Source organism: Salarias fasciatus, chromosome 20, assembly GCF_902148845.1.
Source record: "Salarias fasciatus chromosome 20, fSalaFa1.1, whole genome shotgun sequence".
Lineage (NCBI taxonomy): Eukaryota > Metazoa > Chordata > Actinopteri > Blenniiformes > Blenniidae > Salarias > Salarias fasciatus.
The window spans coordinates 16,156,007-16,183,987 of NC_043764.1; the positions used below are offsets into that span (position 1 = coordinate 16,156,007).

General features: G+C 40.7%; 1 protein-coding gene across 1 annotated transcript in view; it reads right to left on the minus strand.

Annotated features, from left to right (window-relative positions):
• Positions 1-1,757: 1,757 nt before the first annotated feature.
• The window catches only part of opn7b (opsin 7, group member b), a 55,188-nt gene continuing 28,964 nt past the window's right edge, over positions 1,758-27,981 (minus strand). The window contains exons 3-7 of the mRNA XM_030119659.1: positions 13,398-13,485; positions 10,603-10,765; positions 9,399-9,526; positions 2,405-2,739; positions 1,758-2,326 (exon numbers count right to left, since the gene is read on the minus strand). Of these exons, the coding sequence (XP_029975519.1) occupies positions 1,826-2,326; positions 2,405-2,739; positions 9,399-9,526; positions 10,603-10,765; positions 13,398-13,485 (1,215 nt within the window). The 3' untranslated portion in view covers positions 1,758-1,825. The remainder of the gene's footprint in view (positions 2,327-2,404; positions 2,740-9,398; positions 9,527-10,602; positions 10,766-13,397; positions 13,486-27,981) is intronic.

The following is a 27,981-nucleotide window of genomic DNA, read 5'->3' on the forward strand; positions in this document are numbered from 1 at the left end:
AAGCCTTGCTCTCTTTTTTTTTTTTTTTTTTTTTTACTAAGTAACTGGCAGGAGGAGCGTAAAAAGGCAAGTGGTCCGTATACATGCATAGACATAAAGTGAATTTCTCCTGTTTCCACGTACTGACTTCAGGAGAATGGTTAATTGTTCCCACCGGAGCTGAAAGAATTTTGCTGATACGATGTTCGCTTCTCTGAGGAACTGCATATGTGTAATTTCGCCCATGAAAGTTCACTCTCACAGAGGCACATTAGTAAAATACACTCACAAACTACACAAATATACCATATCTCATAAAAGGTCATCTGATCTAAAGGTCACTGTGACTCGTTATATTTATATTTTTTCATAATATTGCACTTTATTAAAGACTAAGCTGGTTAACTGTTGAAATCTGTGAATATCAAAACAAAAGATGAAGATCTGGCCTCTTGGAAAACCCCGGAGTGGCCCCACATTTTAGCGGAATAATTTCTTCCTATTTGACTATGTGCCCTCTGGATCATTTGACTGAGTCTTTCTGGGCTTCTCTTGTGGGGATGTTCTTGTTTTTTTGTTACAGATAACCGGTTAAAATCATGAGACTGATGTTTTTTTTATTTTATTTTTATGAAGAAAAGCTGTCTGTTTTTGCATGAGATGACTATTCAACAGCACATTATGAACTAAAGACTACAGTTTGTCAAAACAAAGCTCTCTTCTTCTGTTTTTCCTTGATTCAATCTTGGGTCTGTTCACCATCTACATTTCCATGGAGATGTTTTTTTTTTTGTTTGATATTAAATATACTGACGTTGATACTTACATTATGAAATTATACAGCTCTTCCATACTTTTTTGAAAGATTGGCTCTAGTCACAATGTGAACCGTCGAAGTGACTTTATAAACCACCTGAACGTAAAGTGCTCAAACATGTAGGATGTAGGAAATGAGCTCAGTGGGTGTTGCAGGCAGATTACATTAAATCTTGTACCCCGGTGGTCTATAATTCAGTTATTCCTTCAGCCCTGGACCGGGGTTAATAGACAAAATAGACATTGACAAAAATCGACATCTCCTTTCTGTAGAGGGATCAATAGAAGCCCAACTAACCATCCACCCCCAGGGTGAAATGTCCATTTTTAGGTAACAGAACTCAGCAGACCAGCTTTTTCCTGCTCAGGGGGGCTTTGCCCATCTAGTTAAATGTAAAGATTGACAAGCTATGGTTACTCTATGCTGATTTAGGCTTTGAAACCTTAATTTATCCCCAGCAGTGGGGAGAACGCGCTAATTTCCTGGGAGAAATCACCGGCAACCCCATGGTCCTTGAGTTTGAGGCGTACATTAATACATACCAACCAGTCATCACATACAATACTTGTAATAAGCACATCAAAGGTAGTTTAGAAAGTAAAAAGTTTCAGTATTTGTTCCTCCTTAGTACAGTGTAAATGTGCATTTGCATTGTTGCACCTCAGTCTTGCTTGATGTTGATCACTTACCGTGATGAGATAGTTACTGACGCTTATTAATTCAACCTGATGAAATGCTGTTGGTACACATCTCTGAACCGTTTGGCTTGCATATCCTCCTGAATTGGCTTTTAACTTTGTAGTCCCGCGTGTTTTGGCAGTATCACATATTTGAGGCATGAAACAAGATTTCAACTGAAGAAAACCTTTTTTTTTTTCTTTTGCTTTTTTGACCTATTTTTTATGTTTTTCAAAGTACATTGTAAGGGTACCTTAACATGCAATTTGTCTCTAAAATGTTCCCTCTCGTCATTGTTTCCTTCCACTCTTTGCTTTTGTCTCCCGTTCATCGTCTGGCTGTCTGTTTTCTCTAGAGGAAGTCACTCTGCAGCTCGTTGGAGAGCTGACTGACAGCCACCTCGCTGTGCTGCGATCCTTTCAGTATCCTGGCAGTCTGCTGGGGGCTGTAGTCTGCGAAGTTGTCTCTGTTGCCGGCGACCGTTTCGGGACAGGGGCAGTGTTTGCAGGTCCGGTGGTTCTCCGGAAGCCCGTTGGACAGCCTCGTAGAGTTGCACTCCTCGTTGTGGTGAGATTGCCTGCAAGTTCCCTTCTGCGCAGGACTGTGCTGGCACACATATCCACAGAGTGTCCTTCTGCACAGGGCCACGTCCCGACACAGAAACTTCCGGAAATTGGGCTTGAAGACCAGGTAGACAATGGGGTTGTAAAGGGTGGAGGACTTGGCAAAGATAGCTGCCAGGGCGAAAGCCATGGGTGGCACAGTTGTTGGGTTACCGAACGCTGCCCACATGGACACGATAGCGTATGGGCTCCATGCGGTCAGGAAGCCGATGCAAACTGCCACGGAGAGCTGCGAAAGAGACGTGACACAGCCACATGAGCATCGGGACAGAAGATGAACAACGCGATGAAACGCCCGTGTGTTTACCTTAACGATGAGTGCGTGTGCATTGGTGATCTTGTTCTGGGGCGACATGTGCTGCTGCACGGCCTGGCGAGAGCCCCGGACAGTCAGCAGGATGAACGTGTACGACAGGAAGATTACGGTGCACGGCATGATGTAGCAGAAGAAGAAGAGGCATACGATGTAGCTCATGGCTGCCGAGTTCTGACTGGGCGCGTGCCAGTCGATGCAGCAGGCCGTACCGTAAGGCTCGGGCCCGTACTCCCCCCATCCTGACAGCGGACCAAGGGCAAAGACCCCGGCGTAGCACCAGACGCAGGCGACCAGCAGGCAGGCGTGACAGTACGAGAACTTGTTACCTGAACACAATTAAAGGAGAAGAATGATTACTGGGGAAAAAAAGAGCAAACTAACTCAGGAAGTGGAGAGAAATCATCCAATAAATACTGGATATCTTGATGGAGAACTTCTCTTTGTCGACACGAATTTTTGACAGAAATTAATTGATGCAAAATGACAATACAGTCATTTCTGCCCCGGTTTCCATACAGCATATGTTTCCCCTCAGGCGTCTTCTGATGTGGGATTACAGAGGACACAGGAATGCACATGTGGACTTTGTAATGTCCATAATATCATCAACCTGAACATAGACATTATTCTGCATGATTCTAAAGAGAGTGGCTGCACAGCATGTTCGCTCTGGACTCACACTGGGAAAGGAAAAAAACACTCGGAGCACCGATTCTGAGTCTGAGATCTGTCCACGCATTTCCAAGAGAAAGACTCACATCTGGTAGGGACTGTAGCCTGACATTTTTCGGTTCAGCTATTCAGTTGAATAAAGATTTTGATTTATGAAAAAAATAGATATTTTGAATAGAACATTAATTTCAAAAGCACTATAATGAGAACGTTAAATCCTTCATGTTGTCTGGTTTTTGTGTGCACCAAGTGTCGCCCTCAGTCACTTTCTGAACCAGAAAATTTGCAAGTTAAAAAAAAAAAAAAACTGGCAAGTCTTGCATTTTACAATTTACTACTTGCATTTATTGGTTCTGCAGAGATTTCTAGACAGCATAATGAGTAAATTTATGTTTTCATGTCATTCTGGGCTCTGTTATATATTCTTTTTTTTTTTTATTTATTCATGAGATGCATATTTATGCCTGTTTTGAGCAGCATTTGAAGTAGACTTTTTCACTATTCTGGCTGACGGACAGTAAATCAATACATCAACAAGATCGACGTCCATCTCCATTTACCTTCATTTTGAGAAGACGGTTGCACAGTGGTGCAGCGGTTGGCGCTCTTCTCCCGCTGTGAGAAGTGGGACATGTTTTGAAATGTTTGAAATTAAGGGAATATTAGATTATCACAGCCTTTAGTAATGAGTGGCGCAGCGCTGGCTGGTTGTGCTCGTTCCAGATGTAATTGAGAGGATGGTTGGGAAACGGCCTTCATTACTGTCTCCTGTAATTGTTTTAGGTTGGAGCTTCTTACATTCAGTATGGAAGGGAGCACAGGCTGCCTTATCTAAGGCACTACACAGCCTCTTTAGCACAATGTCAGCTCCTCTTACAGTTCAAGCGAAGTGTATGTGTGGGGTGGGGGTGGGGGTGGGGGGGGGGGGGTGATTACGCCCTGTGGCTCACTGGACTGTGTGGCGTTAAGAAAAGATGGCTAGTTAGCCATTACAGATGGCTTTGATGGGATGCTGAGTATTCCTGTGCTGTCCTTACACTGTGGATCCGTGACTCATAAACGACTCATTTGACCGCGGTTCTGTCTTTCCCTCCGATTCAGATATGCTGCCACGTAGCATTGAGATTACGTCATTTTTACAATAAAAGTCTTGTACTGAACAAGAAGGGGTTTGTTTGTTTGTTTGATAGATCTCTTTCGTAAAGGTCTTGCTGCCTCATGAAGTTGTCTCTCAGTAAAATGCACAAAGCCTTTATTCAACAGGATTTGTAAACAAGCTCTTTGGACTTAAAGAAATTGGTATTGACACAAAGATGCCGTTCTTATCATATGTCTGACGATTGCATGGCCCGGCATCCAGTTTTTCTTTGGAAGACAACACTGAAGCTTGTGAAAGTAAAAGAAAAAAAAAAAACCTGTGTTTGGCCTGAGCATGCGTCACAGTCGGTTAGAAGAAAGAGCACAAACACAACCAGACTGTTCTTGGGAGAGCTTTGGAAAGAAGCTCAAGACACGAGATAAAGAACGATACTGTTGGCGCGCGAAGTCACAAACGCCTCCTTCTGGATACCAAGATGGAAATAAATGAGCAGACAAGTGTAAAGTTTGGTTACTTCAAGCCACAGTAGAATAACTGGTAGGCTCCCCCTATAGAAAACTCACTGGTGATTATTCTCTTAGTTTGTCTTCTAAGTGCTTCAGGCGCAGATAGATGTTTGGAAAATCCTCCTGAAATCTGTTTTGAAGCATTGTTAAAGTCAGTGGGCACCTTACAGCAGGTTTGTGGATCACAGCTGATAGCTGACTGCGTTGTATTTACTTTCTTTGTGCATTCAAGGGTTTTCTCTGGGAGCTCAATCCCCTTTCTGAAGTCTCAGGATGTTATGTACACCTGGGATGGCTGGACAACGTCCTCCTGCTGTCTTTAAATTTAATTAACAAGGTCAAAAAATCTGCAAACAGTTCTTTCAAAACGACAGTCAGCCCTCTAATTTGTCAAATAAGTTCACTTAGTAACATGAAATGTTCTCTTTGCCCTGCAATAGCTTTCGCCCCGTCCCATTTGCCCCCTCATTAACCACGGTCACAATGTTATTGATTGTATGTTTCAGACCAGTAGACTCGTCTTGTAAATTGCAGTATGTTAATGTTTGATTGCTCATTTGTTTTTTTTGTTTTTTTTTTCAATAAACTTTTGGTCATATCATTAGCCCAGTGCTTCACTTAATCTGTTAATAATTAAATGATGCATCGTTTGCGCTATCAGTTCAAGCTGATTGCACAGCCTTGCTGTTCAGATGAAGGTCTAACCCATATATTCACACCAGTGGGTTTGCAGATGATTTAAAATTTTCACTTTGCTCTCAGTATATTGTGGTGCCTGTGCTGTTGTGGAGTTATCTGCAGTGATTACGCGGGTTTTCACATCAGTGATGCCGTGTCCTTATTAATTTTTTTTTTGTTTGTGAGAAACGGTGTTGCTGTGAGCTGGAAGGGCAGTCCGTTACAGTATATGAACTAGTTCAGAGGCAAGAGGACAACACTTTTCGACAGAGGTCCTTGCAGGGAAGTCTCATAAAAGTGTAATTATTTGTGCTCATTTGCATTTCAAACACTTTTTTTATTTTTTGAGGCTTGTGGTCTCTCGAGTTTTAAACTTTGCATTGTGGTTGTCTGCCTTCGTCTGGAAAACTGACAAGTGAAAATGGTTTATAAACTCTCTTAAATGCTGCGTGGCCATTAGCTGCATTCATTAAACCTATGGAAAACACATCTGATTAGGAAACAAAGAACAACTTGTATCAGCGAAAAAAGCACCGCAACTCATACGTCTTCCTCACTTGGCTGAAATTTCAAGTACTTATTTGTTCCTTCCACCAAATCTGCTACCCCATTGTGGTAATTGCACAGTGCAAGGGCGTGCGTTACCTTGTTTATGAAGCACTATAAATCTGAGTGATACAGTATGTGTCAGAGTGCCTCGGCGGTGTGTACCCCACGCTGTGTGAGAAGCATGCAAATGGGATATCCTTTGGATTCTGCACACCGGGATGCAGATTCCCAGTGTGAAGTGTGAACGCTCCACAGAACGACTGAGCCAGCGTTCATGGATTAGACCAGAGATGACAGTTGGGGAGTTACATAGTGTTCGGTCGTTTTCAGCCGATGCCAATTCATCCGCATCACATATTCAATTATTCTAAATTAATTATGATTTATTAATTATGAGTCATGACTGACTGGTGCTGTGACAAATGAGCACATTTTCATAGAATGAAAAATAAATGTAATAGGCTTGTTTAATGAGCAGACTCATGTGGAATGATGAGTCTTGGTGAGAAAAGAAAAAAAAAACAAAACATAAACAACTGGCCCCTTTTAAAAGGCAGAAAAGTACTGAATGGGAATACCTTTGAAAAAACAACTTTGTTTTTAATTTGGCTACTTAAAATAAGATATTTGTTTTTGCTCAGCATCCGTCGAGTTGTGTATTTCTTGTTATTGCGTTCATGGTGTAGCTGTCAACACATTGAAGGTAGGTGAGCGCACTTTCATAACCATGATCTAAGTACAAGAACAATAAATTCAAAAGAACCCAAGCATCTGTGTTGCTTAGAAATAGTTTTTCCAAGGCAATTATTTAAAGTTTTTAATAACTTACAGCTGCAAGAAGGTTCATGATCCTCCACAGTGTTTAAAGCTCTGGGTTGACTTTTTTTTAACAAATATTGAAGCAATACTTTATTTTCTAAATTAAATTAATGTATTTTTTGTGTGTATTAGTCAGTTTTCTTGCATATTGCAGTTTTCTATTATTGCTTTCATTATTTTTTTATGGTTTCTTTGTGACTTTGGCAGTTTTTAAACTTCGTGACTCCTCTTTAGTGGCTAATTGTTCATTTCTTATTTGCTCACCGTTCCAAGGTCACAGGGTAAGACTTGAACTAGCGGAACCAAACTTTTGTTTTTGATTTTGACTGTGGAGGATTGTGTTATTTTCTCTGTACACTCTGGAGGAATTTAATCATGACTAACCATCTTATGTGGGCGGGAAAGTGGGTGAATTTGAGCGCAAAGCCACACAAACAGAAAGTCATGGATACCCCAAGAGAGGGCTGGGATGGGGGTCGTACAGCACCGAGACTGGCGGGTGTGGACCTGCAGTGACGCTATATTTTGGCTTCATTGAAATTCATTGTTGATCAGTGTTTGATAAGCGAAGATTCCAATCTTATACCTCGTATTAAATAACCCTTCCACTGCAGCTTCAGGAGCAGATGGAGTTTGCTCAGCTATAATGGAAATGGACTTGTTCTGGCACCCCGTCTTTGTTAGCTAATGAATTGAAATCAGTGTGGCTTTTCGCGACAACAGATTCCTGCAAAGACCAGGCGAGCACTGCCCAGTCGAGTGTGTCCGATGGGGTTGAAGCCCTGTGAGAGACCAGTAATTGGACACTTAGTTTAGTTTATACCTCACTTCACCCAATTTGAGGCTTTGGATAGCTTCGAAGAAGCAGACACTGGGCTTTGAATGCCTCCAAAAGGAAGCTATCAAACGTGTTTAAAGCCTTTTTCCTCCCTGCTCGCAGTCACCGCGTGGAACAGGATCTGTAAGTCGTCTGTTGAAACTACAGAACCTGTCTCTTGTGATATCCGCAGCTGCAGCTACACTCAAACACACAGCAGTTTGCAGTTGTTCTTAGGTTGTTATCAAAGTGTCCTCCGTAGTTTGATCATTCATCATCCAATTTCTGATCTGGGCATTGTTTCTGAGAGTGGAAATCTGAATGAAGACAATTGGTTCCCATGTTTGTGTCAGATAATGGATGACTGTGAGACGAGGCGAAACACGACACTGAAACCCTCATCTAATGGACTAACGGGCGAGATTGCACATTTTAATGTGACACTTGAGCGAAGGCAAAGCGTTTTATATTGTTAACAACATGATGGCTGCACTCAGCCCAAAGCTAAAAAAGGAGAAGCGTCCATTAGAGAGACGCTTCCAATTCCTCACATCTTCAATTCACTCAGATTTTCCAGAAAAGAGTAACAGACACAAAAGAAAGAAGTGAACTCAAGCATCTAAACCCAGAAATGGGTCCATCACATGAGCACTTACTTATTTAACTCAAATACTGCATTATAAGCCAAGACATTACATAAATGTTGAACTGCCAAACATTCAAGGGTAGCAAGTAAATATTTTCTAAATGGTAAACAACACTGATATGAGGAGACACACAGTTTAAACAAAATTCAAAGTTTTGGCCATAGGTTAGATTTTAGCTATAATCTCAGGCCTATTAACTAAGATGATTGTAACTCCAACAATATCAAAATGTTGCTAGTTCAATGCTCTGTTTTCTCTGAAAATGAGCAATAAAAGTTTGGAAATATCTGTTAATCATGCTTGGAGTTTCCAAAACAAGAAGCCAAGTTGCTGTACTGTCACATTTCGGTGGTTTGTGAGTTATTTTCATATGAAGCGTTGCTGAGGAATACATTAGAAGGAAAAAGAGTACATGAAAAGGCTTTGTAAACATGTTATTTACATAAGGCGCTGTTGTAGTGTTGTAGTGCAGCCTTGAACACTGGTATTATTCCGTGGCCTCTTTACTTGGTAATGAGCCCTTGAGCTGCTAGCTTCTTCTGCGAGCCTCAGCATTTCATGGGCTCCGCTGTTCTGTTTTAGTTTTTCCTACGGGGGAACGCAACAATCAAAACGCTATGTGGCAATCAGTACGGCTGAAGAAAACCTTGTCATAAATAGCACTAATTAAGTACACCCCCTTGAATGGTGCCGTGACATGCATGTATGAGCTGAAGAGTCAGAATATAATCAATCATGGTGGTGCAGCAGGTTGGAAACGGTCCAACTTTCAATTCTGGGTGTGGCGTAGTAACAAGATATTTCTGTTAAAATCTTGTGAAATTCTATGCAACTATTGGCTCCATTAAAAATTAATTTCTGGACCGTGAACAGCTCCTGATCAGTCCAGGTAAGTTTAACCCCCCCATTGCGCTTTTCTTACAAGGAAGTGAATATTGCATATTTTTAGTGATAATGTGACAGCATTAGAATATGTGTTTGTGCTATTAGATGTGTCCTTCATTAAATATTTAGCGGTAAAGTCCATGTCAACCTTTGACTCATTCTTTGGATAATAAGGCGTAAGTATCTCTCCAAATATTTAACCTTCATGCAAATCAAGTATATAAGGCCGATAACTAAATAATTAGTTTTAGATATTTAATATGTTACTGTTGTCACAACAGTTTAACTAAGAGGAAAACTGAAGTTGGGTTACCGTAGTTTGGGCAGCAGACCTTGAGCCAGCAGACGCAGGAGAGCACGGTCAGGTTGGTCAGACTGCACAGGCCAAACAAAACGCCGCAGAAGGCGTAGGCAATACAGATTGTCTTATTGAACAACCACCTGAATGGAGACAGAGAAAACGAGGATTTGTTTGTGGCGGACACTGATATTCGAGGGATTCTCTGTAAAATCCTTGCTGTGAGTTGCATCCTGTGGATAGGTAACAGAGACAGATGACACGTTTTCCGCCCGTCCACTGGGTCAAATGCTGCTGTAGAGAGCAGTGATGCACTTTGACCCCTCTCCTTGTATATGACAGTGATTGGAAAAGCATCTATGAGACAGATGTGAATGCAGATAGAGCACCAAATATATGACAGAGGGAAATGGAACCCTTTAACTGTTTATTATTAATGTCTTTTTCACTGCATCTTTATGTATGATGGAGACACAGTAGGAATGTTGCATCTTCACTGGTCTCATGGTTCAATTCCGCAATGCATCACGATGCTTAACTATAAGTTACATCCCCGTTTTTCTTCTTCACTGCACATGGCTGCTTTCTCCACAAATGAATGCAAGCAATCAGATAAATATGAACTCTTTATAATTTAGAAGATTACAACCAAGGCTACAAGTGTATTTATACCAATGAGAAACTAAAATGGAATCAATACAGTTAGTATATTAAAAAAGAACTGCCAAAAATCAAGAAACATTACTGCATTACAACTGATTGCATTAACTTTTGATGCTGCATCGATGCTGAATCACGTCCGCATCGCAATGCATCATAGGTTCGATTATATTCAACCCCCCTGAAACACACTGCTCCTGTTCACAGAGAGAACATCATATCATCACAAAAAGTAATCGATCAGTGTTACACATTCATGAATTTCTGTAGGTATTTTTCTTTTGAAGGTCTTTGTACATACATATTTGCAGTTGTGTTTTTGTGGCTGGTGCAGTGATATTGTTTAATTCTAGCGATCGACGTTTAATTCTACTGCGTGCAGCCTACACTATATTAAAATTTAAATTGACAAAACAACCTGGGTGAAGTACATAGAATATGGAGCTTATTTCTGTTCCGTCTCTTTGTGTTCTTTTCTTCTTTGCAAAAACATTAAATGTGCAGAAGTTGCAAAACATCAAGAGACACAAACAGCGATATAGCACTGCAGATCACTTACATATGAGCGTAAGCTGAAGGAATTGCCAGTGGAAACAGGGTTGTGGTCATTCCCAGGTCACTGATGGCCAGATTAACCACAAAGAACTCTGCAGGCTTCAAGGAGGACTTCTTTCTATAGGCCACAACCAGCAGGATCCCGTTCCCCAGCACTGACAGCACACCTGGGACACATAGGAAGGATATGTTAATACTCAAGCTCAAATGGATCATTACTGCAATATCAACATGCAATTTAATTAATCAGTTGTAACCATTAGAAAATAATCAGTAATTGGCCAAAGGTTGGCAGACTGACTCCAATGTTAACATTTATTTTTCACTAATAAAAAGCAGGGAAATATGGTGTTAGAAATAATATCCTTGTGTTATCCAGTCAAGGACGCTCCGACTCCTTTCATGAAACGCTCCACAGTTAAACCACAGCAGAGCGAAGCGGTGAAGACTGAGGAGCTGACAGTGCGATGAACCGAGCGGTTTGCCTCGATGCTAAGTTTATAACTACTTTGTGGAATAAACAGTAACTCAATAACCTCCACATCTCCCATGACAAAACTCATTTTGTCCATCACGCTTGACTGATATGCTAGTGAGCTAAAAGTTAAAATCACCTAGCTTAAACACTTCAACTGAGTCAGTAATGGCACAATAAACGCACCGGTAAGCATCGCAGTACCTCAAAGTAATAATGTGCTCACTCAGGCAGCCGCATGCTACCACACTAGATAAAACTGGATCGAATTAGGATAAAGTGTTCTTGCAATAACTGTTGTGGGCTGCATTTATTTACCGCAGGGCATGGGCTGTTTAACTGATGGCAATGAGGAGGAAAAAGCATTTCTGGTCAAATTTAAACCTTTAGAAATGAAAGAAAATGTGAACACGCATTTAGAGGACACCAGAGAGGTGCATCATGTTTTACCAGATACTTTTATGAAACTGTTTTTTCCACCTCCATTTTTCCTACAGATAATTGAACAGTTGAAGAGTAATACTGGAATGAAGTAGCCAGTAGTGTGCATGCCATATTCATATTACTGGCAAAGGTAGAGCATTGTTATACTCTGAAAAGTGAGGCGTTGAACGGATGGATAATGCGCGCAACAGTTGCGACAACACTTAATTACCTTCTATCATTGGAAACAAACGGAAACAGCGTTTCTGTTTGCTCATTACTGTTGGTCTGGAGCAACTACGACTCTGCGGAGCTTCACTGCTGACTTCGTTGGTAAGAACTTATCGACAGTCCAGGCTGTGCTAAATGTAAAGGCCACGTTTGGGTCCCACACACGACAGTCTGTCAGTGAGACTTTTGACCATAGTAGAATGAGACGTTTACACACCATGTCCATCTGGTGTTGAGGGACAGAGGCGCAAACATGGTCAAGGGAATTTTACCCTTCAAAGAAGTCTGACCTGAGCTGTAGAGCTCATACACTGTAGCTGAAAATTACTGATAATTAAAATCAAACTACTCTCCCTGCATTAAACCCTGCATAGAGGGCCTGTGTCTGCCACAGCCAGAGGGACCAAACACTGCAGGTATCAAGCCTCTGGGGAAGACCATGCTGGAGAAGAGGTCCGCCAGCGAGTCAAAAGAAGTGACGCTTGCATCTCTGCTTGATCCACGTTGCAAGAAGTGACCCTTGTTACCAGAGACACCGGCTCAAACTAAACCTTCACTGACAGATGAGTTGGAGACAACTTTATCTGACACAACAAGAAGAAGAAGACACAATGCTACCAGAAACTGCTGGAGATGAAAGAGGAGTACTCAAAGGACCAAGACTGAAGGAGGACCGGGTCCACAGTCTTTTCAATAATCTGTTAACAGGCCAGGACCAGGTACCTGAGGGGTTCCTTGAGCCTGAGCGATACATGAGGGAGGCTGTCATTGTCAGGAAAAGCCCCCCCCTTCCATGTAGCTAGAGGTTGGAGCTATTTTTAAGCCACCAAAAGCAGATATTTCTTTTTGTTGTAATTTTAATTGAAAAATTGAAAAATGTTAACGGTTATCTTCATTTTTAATTCCCAATCATAACGGTCACTCGTGAATGCAATAGAGAAGCTAGTCCTCATCCAACATGGCTTCTGAGCTGACGGTGCTCCAGCAGTCAGTGAGACTCTGCTTGTACTGTCTCTGTGGTCTGAACCGAGATAACGAGCGCTTTCCGAAACACATCGTACTGCCACATGTCAATTGAAAAGGCATCACCTGTGCCTCGTCGTTTCAGAAAAGTTTCACGTTTACACTGCAGAAACGCCTGTCTGCTTACATGTGAACAGATGATGTGGTTGTACATTTGTAATAAAAGGACTTTAAAGAATGCATGCATGACTCTCTGTAATAAATGCATGTTAGAAGCAATTCTTACCTTTTAGTATACATCCTTGGATTGGAGTGAATACAATTTAATATTTTGATAGTATATAATTTTCTGTCATGTTTTAAACCTGTTACTGTGCATGGTGAATATTATTCTGAAGACTGAATTGAAGAAATATTGCCAATCGAATGGGATTTGCAATGTATGCCAGACAAATCGCAATTTAATTTTTCCCTAAATCTTTTCAGCCCTATTCTGTGCCACATGAATTTGTTTGTATTTCCCTGTTATTCAGGGAAGTAAAATGAAGTTGTTAAGAGAAGATCAAGCTTGTCAGGAGCTGATGAATCTGGTCATTTTAATAATAAAATTGATTGTATTTCACTTCATTGCTTCAACGTTATTTCTTCAGCACAAGTCAGAATCCCAAAATGCAAAAGATCAAGTGAAAATGACCAAAAACACTCACCAAAAATGGTGTAGAGGGTTCCCATGAGGAAGTCATTGTCTTTTGATATTCTGGACTCGAGCAGAAATGTTTCGGAGGCATTTCCCATCTACAAATAAGACAGAAAAGATAAGTGAGAAACATCTCAGCCCTGCACACATAACAAAACCAAGCGTGATGGACATCGCTCATATCTGTTATATTGAGAGAGAATGCAATAAAGTGCATGAGCAAATCATCCGGTTTCAAATTATATTTGAAGTTTTAATCATCTGCTTTTTCATCATTTAACAAGACGCATCAAATGAAAGGCATTTGAAGTCTCATGCTCTCTTTGCTTCAGTTACCTGGATCCCCCACGCAGTCTTTAAGATGTGGAGGTGCATAAATTCAACCTCATATTGGAAAAGCAGGCTTTGATTTACATGCACAGTAAAACCTTCTGCCAGCACATTCATCCATTATCACTAAAGCAGGCTCCACAGACACAGTTTGTAAAGGAATTAACGATTGAAGATTGCGTGAAAATATATTCATAGCCTTTGTATTTACTCTCTGGCTTCACCTTCCACTTACACATTAAAGAGAAGAGACAAGCTGAATCACCCGGGGTTAAGAGCGGAGCTGCTTGTGAACAAACCATTATTACCACATATTCCAGATTATCTTCAAAGAGGAGAAGCAGAAGGACTTTTTTTTTTTTTTTTAATGACATTCTGTGTGGACATTATACCACTATATAAGTGGACCTGGTATGGGTGGGCGCAATGGGAATAACTGCAGACCTGCGTCGTTTCAGTAGTGCATGCGACTTCATATGACTTCAGTTTTTTTTTCTTCATATTTTGGCCTTTTGAAGAGTTTCTCAGGATGAAGTGCCTCGGGATGGCACAGTATGATTCTTTTTTATTTTTTCATATGTTAACACTGATATTCAGTGGGGTTGAATTTTTGCTGACAACGAAGTCAGGGAACGAAGCGTGATGTGCTTCTTCTTTTTTTTTTTTTTTTTTTTTTTTTTGAACCCTGAGGGAAGTTTTGGATGTCTCACCATTGTTTGATAAGTTCCAGAAATGCATAAAAATGACACTTGGTTCATAAAACCCAGTGTGCAGAAGGAATGATAAAATGATCTGGCCATGTCAAAGTGGCACCGTTGTAAAGAATGAAGTTTATCTTATACACATATAATATTCAGCCTGTACTTCTCCAGGACTTTCATTCGCTGTTGGCAAATGAAGCTGATGTAGCAGTAATGACTCAGTGACGATTCCTCTGTGGTGACCGAGTGAGGTGGAGTCAATCATGTACTCATCCATGAAAGAAACAATCACATCATCGGTAAATTATACACACATCTTCTCACTCGGCCTCTGTGACCTTCAGGGATCTGCTCTGGGTGCTCTTCTGTTTTCACTCTATCTGACAGGTTTATTCAATCTCTAGAAGACAAAAGCTCATCTCTTGCAGTCTTTAGTTCATTCCCAGAACTTCCTTAATGCAAATGAGAAAAGATCTGATATGTTCCCATCGTCCACAAAATCACCGCCTTCGTCTTGCGGCCCACCGTCAGAAACCTTGATGTTGTTCCAGATGCTTCATTAAAATCTGATCACAGAATGAGATCAGTGGTCAGAGGCAGCTTTTCATGTGGAGACTTGTGACTGAAGTTAGCCCCTCCTCTCTTCCTCCTGGGCTGCTGCAGTCAGTCTGATTGCTCATTCAGATCATTAAATGCAGATTTCTTACCGTAGTGCCTCAACTCATTTGTTGGTAATGATATTTACAGAAAGCATAAAAAAAAAAAAAAGTGAAACACGTTGAAGTGAGTGTACATTTTCATGCGGTTTATTGAAGCTGGGCTCCAGAGTCGTGGTCTCGCCGCTGGATTTATATCAGCAATGTCACCAAAGCTTCTCCATACGTTTCGCAGCACTTCAGTTAACACTTCTCTCCCCCGAGCGATCTCTCCCTGCCGATTTATGCTGCGGTCTTTGTGTTATTGGTCTTTGCATTCTTCCCACTCACTTTGCACTCTACCTCTCCTTAGCACTGAAATATCAATACAAAAATATGCTGCACTTTATAAACCCCTGGCACCTTGTGTGGGTTTTGAGTTCACCCAACTTGGTGAGTTTCAGTTTTTACAATCGCACAGAAGCTCACAGTGCTCATGTTTTATGTCTCTGCAAACTCTTATTTAACTTATTTTGAGTTTGTTGCTCTTGAAGCGTCTTAGGAGTTCTAAAGGAGTATCTCATATGAATGAAAAAAATACTTATTTTCACTTTTATTCCCATCAGATGCTGAAAAATAATGTGCTGAAAAAAACACAAAGAAAGAAATTAAAGTAGTTTTTGATCAAAGGTGTTAGAAATTAATTCTTGGTACTGCACTCAAGCTTTCACACTTCAATTGATGTGCAGATCAGAGTGTTTGGAGTCCATTAGACTTTTATACGCCCTAATGAATAAATATTGAATATTCATTATTCATCCTCAGTGCTTTTATTCAGCCTTTACATCATGTTTGAACAGTCACAATGTCTCCTCTGAGTGTTTTTTTTTTCTTTCACATGTGCAACATTTCTCAGTTCTGCAGCAGCTGTCCTCTTTCTTTACACTAATATGTGAATAAAATGCACTTCTATGTCTTAACAGCTGCTGGTGTCCTGGATTCACATTCTGTAGCTGCATGTTCACGTCCTCGCCTACATTTAAAGTGAACCGAGTCCTGATTCACAATATTGATCACAGGTAATCATTAAAAAACCCACTTAAAACCCAGAAAAGCTTCAGCTGGTGTCAGGAAAGGTTAAAGAAATCATTGGCTGCAGTTTTTTTTTAGAGCCAAAAACCAAAGATAGCATTTAAGATTCATCACCAGGGACTTCTCTCTAGACATTTTACATCCTGTGAAATTTGTTAGTTTTTCTTTTTTTTAAAGAAATAAATCCTTATGTAAGCCTTTTCATAACCATTCAAGTCTGTGGTGTTTTTTTCAAAGGGACGCTCAGCTTAAACAGCGGCAGCACAGCAGGACATAAACTGAGATTAAGAAATAACAAAATCATATGAAACACTTTCAATGAGAAAACATGTCAAACACCTACATACAAATAACTGAGACCCCACAGGTTTTACAAGTGTCTCAGAGGTGTCAAACATTTTAATTCAGGGGCCACATACAGATCGATTTTTTTCTTGAGACGGCTGGACCTGTAAAATGGTGTCATAATAATGTTTTTTTTAAGTTTAAACTTTAAAGCTTCTTTGTTGTGGCGCAGATGGTCTGTGATGGGATTTCCATATTTCTGCAGAAACCAAACACTTACTGCCAAAAATGACTTACAATCTCAATATAGAGTCAGTTTTAGTCAAACAAATTACTTTTCTTTGAATTTTTTACAATTTACTTGTATGTTTGTTGGGCCAGATTGGAGCATCTTCCGTGCCAGTTTTGTCCCACAGGCCTTGGGTCTGCTCTTACATTTTCCCTTAATTTGGCGCTACAAGCTTTCTGGAAGCTTCCTTTTCCAGTTCAGAACAAACTTTGATGATATGGAGCTCCAAGCTGTGCACAGAATGAAGGTTGTGGTTCCCATTTCCAGTTTGAGAGAGAAAACAAGTCTGAAGCAATTTCATAGATAAACACACGTGAAGACGGTGGAGACGGTCCGCCCATGGAGCTTCAAACAAGTCTGAGTACAAACACAGTTTCTGATTCTTTGCATGAACAGTGATGCAAACTGTTCATATGCAACACACACACTCATTAATAAATATATTCAGCAACAGGTTCTGCTTCATACAGTAAGAACTGCAGCTCCGGTAAATTCTTCTTGAAAGAGTTCAATCTAGCATCGGGGGATTTCAAAAGTAGATTGAAGTAAGTGAAGTATTTTACTGTATGTGAGTAAAATTAATAATAGAAGAATGAGGTACAACAGGTGTTGTTGTGATTGTGAAGCCTCAACAGTCTGTCACATTAATACTAAATGGTGTCTGCCTTCTGGATTTTAAATCTTCATCCACATTTATATATCCTGAGTTTTAGAAAGACTGACCCAAAAACAAACAAACAAACAAAAAAGATCTTGTCTTCACTTCATATGCAGCAGAAAAGTCGATGTCTGGCTCCAAATTGGAAATACCTAAAATCTGTGAGTCTGATATGGCGTCATTTTAGTCTGACAGAGGCTAAATCTCAACCCTGTCATGGTGACTTATTTGAAATGGTTATTAAAGCCCCAGTACCAGTTGGTAGTTTAGTCTGATAACATTTTGTTAAGTTGAGATCAGATCTAAGGGAATTTAAATAGTTCAGTCTTAGTAGTCTGAAGCCTGCAGCCTCTCGACTGCAGGTTTTGTTGCTACTGTCATTTTAAGCTGCTGTTCTTTTGATATGAACGAGTTAGCTTTATCAAATAAACACATATGCAGCCATTATCCATATTCGACTTTTTATTTTATCTCATTCATATATTTACCAACCGTGCCATAACAGTGCTGTGAATTTTTATTTTGAAAGGTTTAATGGAAGCGTAAACCTTACAAAAGTGAATTGGTTTCATGCTATAACAGTGATTTATTCAGACCATAAAGAGTAAAATGTTATCATGGTTCATTACAAAAATATATCTTATCGTAATATGAAAGGATGAAACCTGCCAACACGTTATATCAGATAATCACTGACACTCAACTAGATGCATTTCCTCCTGCAAATGAGATTCAAACCCATATTTCCACACTCGAGGTCAACCTGATGAGCCTCTGTAGAATTTTTGTAAAATACTTAAGTTCAAATATTGACATTTTCACATGATCTTTTGTATCTGCCTTTGAAGGCAGTGTGTACTCACTCTATATTTCACCTTGTTTTTCTCCTATATCTTTTCTTGATAGTTGATTTTCAGCAACATGTAGTTCACAACTTTGTGCGACTAGAATGAGATTTGTCCTCAACAGTGTTGTCCATCAATATAATAAACAGCCTTCCATATTTTCCCATCACTAGATCTGTTGACATGACCCTCCTGCTCCCCGGCGCTGGCAGCCCGCTGCTCCCAGAATGCAGGATGGGTTAAATTCGGAGAGTTTCCCCAAGAGAAATCAAGAAAGTATACAACAATAAACAGACAATTGGAATCATGAGGCTGACGTGAGTCTCAAAATTACTGTTAACTGTCAAAACATTTGTTCGTTCATTAGCTGAACATGGTCTTCAGGCCTAAATATAGTTCACTCCTTATACGCACATTAACTGGAACGTGTGTTTCAAGCTTTGGTGTTGGTATTAATCATGACATCCAGTAGGGGGCAGTTCAGGGTGTCGGTTTGATGTGGGACAGGGTTTCGAATCCAAGCATCCAGGAAACATGTTGAAAATTCGTAATCGTGTCTGTCGTAGTGTATAGAATTTGGGAGGATCATTTGTTGTTTTATGTTTTGAACTTTTCTCATGAAGACACGTCTAAAGCGTTTTTGTCTCGATGTCCAACTGAGGAGATGGTCGAAATTAGTTTGTATCCGTACTTTCATGCTGTCTTTCCTCACATGATCCTCATTTCTGTTGTCTTCTTTTCTCATTCTCTGGTCACACATGAACACTACTGCTCAACACTGCCGCCGCAGGTCATCAGTGGGATTGCTCTGCTTGAGACATCTCTGAGCTCCCTGAAACAAACGAACAGAAGCTCCACGTCGACCCATTTGAGGATGTATGAGCGCCATCAACTTTTCCTTTCTTAAAACACGAAATAAATTTCCTTGTCACTTTCACAAACTTCATCGTTCTGTTTTACCCATGATCACTTGAAAAATCTGATAACTCCAGTAATGGGATGATGATCAGATCATTAGTGTGGATGTATCCTGGCTATACACCAGAATAGCCCGTCAGTGAGAGAGCGTTTGCTTTAGTCCCACAGGATCACGTCAGCTGATAATATGATTCACAAGCTTCCTTTGGCACAAGCGTCTCACTGGATTCCCTCCGTGATGCAACCTCAGCTGTTGGGGTTTAGGGCCTGGCGGTATTGACCACCGCATGCTTGCTTTCCAAACCTCCGAACCAGTTTCAGTGACCAAAAATACTCATCGAGAGTAATCTCTAGTATGCAGTACACACATTAAAATAGTGTCTCAAAAGTCATGGATGTGGGTGTGTCATGCAAACAAAGTGCTGAAGTAATCCCCCGTCAGAGCAGAACTGAGTGAGTGAGTGTTCAGCCTTGTCCGTAGGGGTGAGGGGGCAACACTGGATTAGGGACCGAGCCCGAGGTGCGTTTGAAGAGGAAAGGCAGTGGATGAAGAACCTGTGCTCACTCTATAAGAATGAGAGGGTGAATAAAGAGTGAGGTGAATGGTGGCAAAGCGGTTAAACACTGCGCAGGGCTGCTGTGACAATTTAAGCTTTTCTCTTGAGCAAAGGGAACTACACACTGAGGGAAAGACACAGAAACACACACTTGAGCGGGGAGGGATTGAGGAAGGTGAGCACTGCTGTAAGAGAGGGGGAGGCTGGAAAACCTGAATGGGAGTGAAAGCGGGACAATCTGGTTAGACGCACATACAGTGTAATACCCATCAAGACTACAACGTGATGCACAGTGAGATACGACAGTGAATGGATTTTCTCCTTTTTTCCTAAGCATATTTGAGTAACAGATCATTATGTACACAGATTCCCTGAATTTCTGCGCTACAAAGCATCTGTTTCCATTTAAAGATCCCAACTCAACACATTTGCTTTCAGACCTATCTTCACAATGACTGCAGATTGCTGTTATTGTTTGCCTACTCACATCATTTGACCATATCTGATAGATAGATAGATACTTTATTCCTTCCCATGGGGAAATTCACAAGCAGTGCTTTGGTAGTGCGGAGCAGAAGGAGCAAAATCACATGTGGCTAATAATAGATAATGTGCTGCTCCAGACAACAGGAGTGACTTTTCATGAATCGTGTTTCATAGCATCACATTAAAAACAAATGGGACTTCCCTGAGGGCTGTTTGTGCTTTGCTGCTGTTGCATTAAGTGCTTCTTATGTCGAGGGTCCAGGCTTCACACCCATTAAGCGGCGTTGAGCAGTTTGCTGAAGTTTAGTTACCTGTTATTCACTTTTATTATTATTAGGAAGCATAGATGCATATGTAGTTTTGCAGTGACTCATTAGTTGAGGTGTCAACTTTGCATTAGTTTCTGAATTTACATTTAACCGTAGTGAAGTCAAATGCACGCACACCATATTGATGTATTTCAGTTAATCAGGTGTTGTTGTTTTTAACGAAATGCATCTGCTCGGCGGATGCAATTTTTTTTTTTGTCAGTTTTGCAGAATTTGGCACAACATCTCAAAATAAATTAATTGATGAATAATTCACCAGCAGAGCTGAGAAAAAACAACATGCAAAAATGCAGTGTTTATTCTGAGTTATGAATGCATGAATGCATTGGAACTACTGTGGACAACGGCTCCTGTTTATTATCGTCAGACATCTTTCATCTGATCTCGGGGAGAATGATGAGATCGTTAATGTAATATTAGATGCTGGAATTAACAGTGGTGCAGTGGTGCAGTGGTTAGTGGTGTGTGTGTGTGTGTGCGGGTGTACCCCGTGGTCATAACTTGTATGAAATTGGAAACATGGTGGCAACTCGTCAGCAGTTAAGACTAAAGATTTGTTTTATGTCAACCATTTTCAGAAATGGCAGGACGGCGAGAACTGTGGATTGTTTTTTTCATTCGCTACTTGCGAAGTGCAGCAAACTCAGAGGAACTGTCTTCGCTCTATGAAGCCATTACAAATGTTGTAGTTAGGCAGTATGACACAGAAGGGAGTGCTGGTGCACTCGGTATCATTACAGCTGAACGATAATGACAACCATCCCGGCAGCACCGAGCTTTCGCACAATTCCACTGTTTGTGTTTCCCTCATGATTGAAACATTACAACAATGATTTGTTTCTTCAGGCATTTGTTGGATCTCTGCCTAAACCACTAAACCACTAAACAACAAATTGATTTTAGTAAAACAACACAAGTTTTTCATTTGTTGTCAGATTGCTACATTACTTTATGAAAGGCTCCTTTGAATCATGTATATTTCTTTTTTCAGTTTTTTCAGTTTTATTTTTTTTTTTGCTTTTCCAAGGGGAGCTTATGAGTATAAGCCCCCCCCCACAAGTTCCTGGGGGCATCTCGATTCTGGGACGCCACTTTGGGCAGTGACACGCCCCAACCGGAACGCAATGAGTGGAGCTAGCCCCACCCATTTTTATTCTATATTTCGATTCAGTGTGCAATCCGCCTTATGGCAGACGGCCAAATGATGTTCCTGTCATCCTGTAAATATCGAATATCAGAACTCGGCATCTTTTCTCATCAGTCGTTATTGCACGAGCAGGAAAAGTCAGCAGCGTTACAGTAATGAACGAGAACTTGTAAAGTTTTCTGTTTGTTTATGACGTCTAGCAGTGAGAAAGCTCCAGTTTTACTTGTCTTATTGCAATTTTTGTGCAGTGAAATTAGAGCGTCTGAGCATCTTCTTTTCCCTCGAATCGCCTGCCTCTCCTCAATACTGCTTCATGAACGTCTTCATGGCCTTCCTCTTCCTCTCTGGCCACTTTATACCTGAATTGTGTTTGTCGTGAAAATGTTTCTAATGTTGACAAAAGCAGCACAAAGCATATACTTCGTCTTGGTCTTCAGCCCTCACGGCCGACAACAGATTTGTTGTTGACTTCAAATCTCTGAGAGTTTGACTGTTCCTTCTTGCACTTTGAGTAACTTTTGACCTTTAAAATATTCAATTTGTTTTCCTGATCTTAACTCAGGACTTTGTTTTGCTTTGAACCGCCATAAAAGGCTTTTGTTCTCAGGAGTGGATTTAGAAAATGTTGTTGTGTGCATTTGACAGATTATGCAGATTTTCTTTTAATGAAAAAGCCCGGTTTGTTGTTTGTTTTATAAATGCGGCACATTCCTTAATATAAAAATTAAATTCCTACTTGACAGCACATCAGGAGGCCCGAGCCAAAATGTGCCAGCAACATGTTTACTCACAGCTAACTGCAAAATTATACAAAATTAAGTATGAAAACCATTTTGTGATCCATAAAGTCATTAGGAAGTGACAGTTTCAATGTATCGGCATGATTTTTCTCACTTAGGAGTCTGTCATTCATAATTAATTTCTTTGTTACATTAAATCAGCACTCATTCTGCCGCGGCGCTGTAAACCAATGCTCAGGCGCTGCGTTTGATAAAGTGCTGATCATTACTGTATTTCCACAAGACGTCACTGGCTGGCATAAATCCTCCTCATTTCAGAGCCGTCATTTATCATTGTGTGCTTCTCTTTGCCCTCATACATTACTGTTATTCCACAGAAGCTCTATCTCCAGTGTGCAGTCGGTACAGTAATGCATGGAGTTACCAGATGTATAGCAAATGACCGAGTGCAGTCTGCAGGAACAGCAAATTACAGTTTCCATCATAAGTCAGAGTGAAGTGGAGAACGAAATCCTTTAAACACTGCGAAGAACCAAGCGGTGGAAATCCACTCCCTCATATTTTCACACTCTCATAAAATGTTAATATTATAATTTTAAGTACACATTTGAAGACGCTGGCTGCTCGGTGGAGTAGCGGTTAACTCTCTTACCTCACGGCAAAGATAAGCCCAGAGTGAGTATAAGCTCGAGGGGTATTTCTTTGTGGAGTTTGCACGTTCCCCCTGTACATATTAGAGTTTTCTCCAAGTGCCTCGGCTTCTTCCTGCAGTCCAGAAGCGTGTGTTTTGCAGTTAACTGATGAATCTAAATTGTGAAATAGCTTGTGAAAGGTACATACATGCTGGGATCAGTAATACAGCCGCGTCCAAGGTCTTGGGGACAAACGAAGAGGAGACCCTCACTTAACAAATGTCAATACCAAGATGTGAAGCTGTGAATCATGAATCACTTGCAGGTTCAGAGGTGACTGTAATCCAGTTGGATTGCTACATTTTTGAGCAGGTGGATGTTGTAGCATGTTTTAAAACGTGAAAACCTGCATTGCATCGATCCAGCTGCTGTTGGATAAAGATTTTTGAAGGAACATTCAGCACAACCAACTCATTGAATTGAATTACACTGACAACAGAACACTTCAGGATTCATATCTCAAGGTCATTATTTAACACGTGCTCCAGACCAGTCATGTGAGAACACGTCACTTTGAGCCGTGCTCACACTGAGAAAGTTAGATTCACGAATAATGATGCAGATCGGCGACACCGACCCAAACTGCACCAGGATCCCAACCTTTTCATGGATATGAAGCACAGAAAGAGGGAAAAAAGAACAACCAAGGAAGAATGCATTATCAGACTCGCCACTCAATGAATGACAGAGAGAGCCAATTATAACAAATAAGCATGATTATGTAAACAGGACATGAGTGATTATCTTCTCCAAGATTACTGATGAGGACCAAACAGAAAAGTGGAAATCTCTTTCCCTCACTTCTTCGGTTCTGTTTATTCTCTCGTTCTCTGCTGTCTGTTGCTGTTTTAAAATAAAGCTCATTAATTGATCCTTACTCCACATTCTAAGCACACAAGCTTGTTCATTCTGTTGTGTTTTGCTCGAGGAGTCACTCCTGATTACTGATTGAGGCGGAATGAATACAAGAGGAACATTCTTTTAAACAAACTGAAAGGTGACCTGAGACACGCGGGCCCTAAAAGCTCAGAAGTTGTGCCAGAAAAAGAAAAAAAAAAATTGAGTATAATGACGCCATAACTCACTCAGCCGATGTTACTTTCTAATTTACAACATTGCCAGGAGTTCCACTTTCACCGTTGGCATCAATTCAAATTTCCGGCTGGAGATAGATCACCTCTGACAGAGCCACTTCATCAATAACTTGTCCATTTTTTATGATAAAGCGGAGCGTAAAGAGCCTAAAGTGGGCTCCATTATGTCTCCAGCCCACCATTCCTCAACCGGCTTCTTGGTGAGCGAGGAAGGAAATGGAAATGCTTTTAGATTCACCTCATTATTCCTCCTCCTTTTCCGCTGTCCTGCAACCTCAGTGTGCATCCTCATGTTCTCCCTTGGGGCTGCTGATTCATCAGCACAGTTTGAAGTGAGTTCTTTTACAAACTTAGCATTTGCCTCTTTTTATCTGACTGTTCCATCTTTGCGGTGAAACAAGAGGGACACGGTTTTGTCTGATTCATGGAAAAATTATGACAGACATTCTCATGTTTCCAGTGCTGAAATACAGAATCTGTGTGAAGGATTTTATATTTATCCGCCGCTTTTTGTGTTCAATTAAAAGCTTGTTTGGTCAAAAAGCTTTGCACAGGCTGGTTCCCAGAGTTATTTGCTTGTGCTCTTAGTTGGTTAAACTTTTTTTTTTTTCAGGTATTTCATTTGTTCGTGTTTATGAAAGCCCCAAACAAATAACAGAATCCTGTTTCACCTGAGTGAATACTGTCCGTGGTAATATCTGAATCATATTCACTGCTGTCACAGTTGACTGTGTGAGGAACAAACACAGATGGCCAGAGAAGAGGGAAAAGGTCAAAGACTTTACCGGCAGCTGGAGGAATCCAACAAATCCAGTGGGACACGAGAGGATTTCGAGGCAAACAATTCAGACGGCTGAAAACCAGGTGGAGGATGACAAGAGCAGCGAGAGCAGCTGTTTGCGTAGGTAACCTAAAATATAATGAGGAAACTTCATGAACTATTTTCGCAGATGGACACTTAGTTGAAGTTTCAGCCACACATCTCAAAAACGATCATCCTGAGTTTTTAGGGTCTGTCTTTCATTTTGGCTGCCTTTGCTGATCACCCAGCTTCTTGTAATCAGCTTCTTTCACTAAGCATGGATATCAGGTAACACTCAAGTACTTTGTAATTTGACATCAGCCTCTTCATGATGGTTGCTGGATCAGATTCCCATATCTAAACAGTAATACGTTCCATATGTTCCAGTATAGTGTCTAATACATTAAAACAGGCTGCATCTGGCAATACATGCAAAGTAGTCTAGTCAATTTATTTTACACAATATTTCTCCCTTTTTACAACAAACGGTGGTAGTATGTACTATTTTAACTTGTCAGTCGATCATTGCTGCTCGGCATCACAGACCGCAGCTGTAGTCAGTGCTGAGAGTGAACGGTGGAAAGCCAGCCTGCAGTCCGTCACACGTTTTCACTTTTCTGTTGTTTGCACTTTCAGGGGAGGATTTTATCTCAGTTTAGAAAGATAAGCTCTGAGTCCAGTGATGCGCTGTACAGCTGGACCATTACTCCTCTTTCTTTTGTCATTTTTTGGCACACACTTGCTCCTTTGTTTTAGTTGATTTATGGTCCTTTCTGTCTTAAGTTTCTGTCATCTCTCGGTGCTTAAAGGAGTTTTCTGAGGTTTCCTCCCGTGATCCAACAAAACATTTATGCGATTTGTGTTTTCATGACGTTAGGGATCTTTATATTGACCTGATTATGACTTTTAAACATTCGTATATGTTTATTTTGACATTTATTTTAAACTTGTATGCATCATTTTTGGGTTGCAACCAATAGTTACATTATGCTCAGTTACAATAAAAATTTGGAGATTTTTCATGAATCTGTGAAAGAGCTCCTGGTGGAGATTTGCTGTCTGATGTTACTCAGTGGTTTTCTTTTTTTTTTTTCTTTTCTTTTTGGTCTGGTGCATTTGGAGGCCAGGCACTGATCCACCTTTCTATCAAGAAAAAAATAAGATTCAGTTCAGTGCTTGACTCAATTTAAGGTGTGAATTTCTTTGGAATCGATAATTGTGATTAACACACTTCAGCCCAAGCTGGACTATTTGATACTATCAGCTAAAAGCTGAAATGGCTGCGAGAAGACGACGTGACTGTCCTGCTCTCCCAGATTTTGAGAAATTGCTGTGATTGACTCCTGTTTGGAATTCAGCGGGGGAAAAGAGGGACCGATATTGTGCCCGTCAGTCTCATGAATACCAATGTAGTGAAATCAAGCCAGTTTCCCCGGAGGCTGCACAGGTAGAAAATGACAAAATGGATCTTGAATTATTGAGCATATGAACATAAGCACGGTGTCGCTTTTCTCCAGACATGAAAGAAGATGGAGATGATAGAGATTATGTAATGTGCTGTTAGCTGTTGGAGTAGCCCTCAGGCCAGGGGATGCAGACAAATCCCTTGAAGAGCATGTTATTTAAAATCCATAGCGGCTATGCTACAACATTTGACTTAAAAAAAAAAAAAAAAAAAAAAAAAAAGCCCTGAGAGGCTCCCTGCAGCAAAAAGCAACAGAAAAGCATTTTGTGCATTGCATGTCACAAGCAGAGTTCGTTTGCACATGATACCATATGACTGCTAGGTTCAGTTAAGCCTTTAGTTAAAGTCAGTCAAGGTCCTTGTCTTGTTGTTCATTCACTCCTCCAAACATATTTATCCATTTCATAGTTATCCACCTATTCTTATCACCTATTCACCTTCATTTTCTATATTCAAATTTTCCTCCTGCTCTATGCATACTCGTACATCTCCTCCCTCCTTCATTCATTTATTCATCGTCCTTCTCTTCACCCCGCAGACGGCGAACCACTCGAACATTTGAACAGTCGCCCGTTGCTCTCGGCTTGTCTTTAATATGATTGAGGACTCCAGTAACTCATCTCAGAGCTCACCCCCAGTCACGCTGCCGCACATTAAAGCTCTGGATAGAGCATCTCTGAGGAGGAGTGTTTCTTTGTGCTGCGCTGACTTATGAAGACGTGCGCGTAAACAAACAAGTTGGAGTTGGCCTGTCGTTCTCACAGGAATCAGATAAGAGCCTTTCATTCATCTTTGAAAGAAAATAAAAGTCCTTGAGATTTGCATGTTCTGTCATGCATGCTGAGGACTTTTGGACTCAAGGACCTTAATAATTCTCCCTCCTTGATAAAAGATCCCCATCAGTGCCTGCATCACCTCTGCGCTCTGCTTTTTTACCACCTCTATTCAGCTGCTGATGGGAGATTGAGAGGTGGCTCCCATATACATATGAATAAGATGCTGTGTTTACATTTAAATGCACTAATCTAAATATGGTAATCGCAGCCTAACATTTTACTCTGACAGGCAATTCTCCAACTAGCAGCGGCAGCAGACAGTGTCACAGTCAACGAGCAAGTGATTGGTAAATAGAAAAGCTCAAACCTGAATCTTATTACATGCTGGAAGAATAAGAAGCATGCAGGGAATACAGATGAGAAACAAATCAGTCACAGGTGAGCCAAATACTCTGTCAACAACAGTAATCTCTTTATACGTTGGAATATGTTGACGGTTCCACTGCGCGGTTACAATTATCACAAATAACACACCGGCAGCTGGGCAGCACGTCACCCTGAAATATTCATGTCAAATTTTTAAAGATAAAAACTTTTTCTTTCTTTTTTTTTAAACTCACTGAGCAAATTTACTGACTTCAGTGCTTCTGTAGAGTCGAGGATGAAGTGTCCGTCAGCTCGTGCACCGCCCTATTTAAAGCGGGTGTGGAGGATGTGTTGACGGACGAATTGGGCTTAGGTTTTATTAAAGAC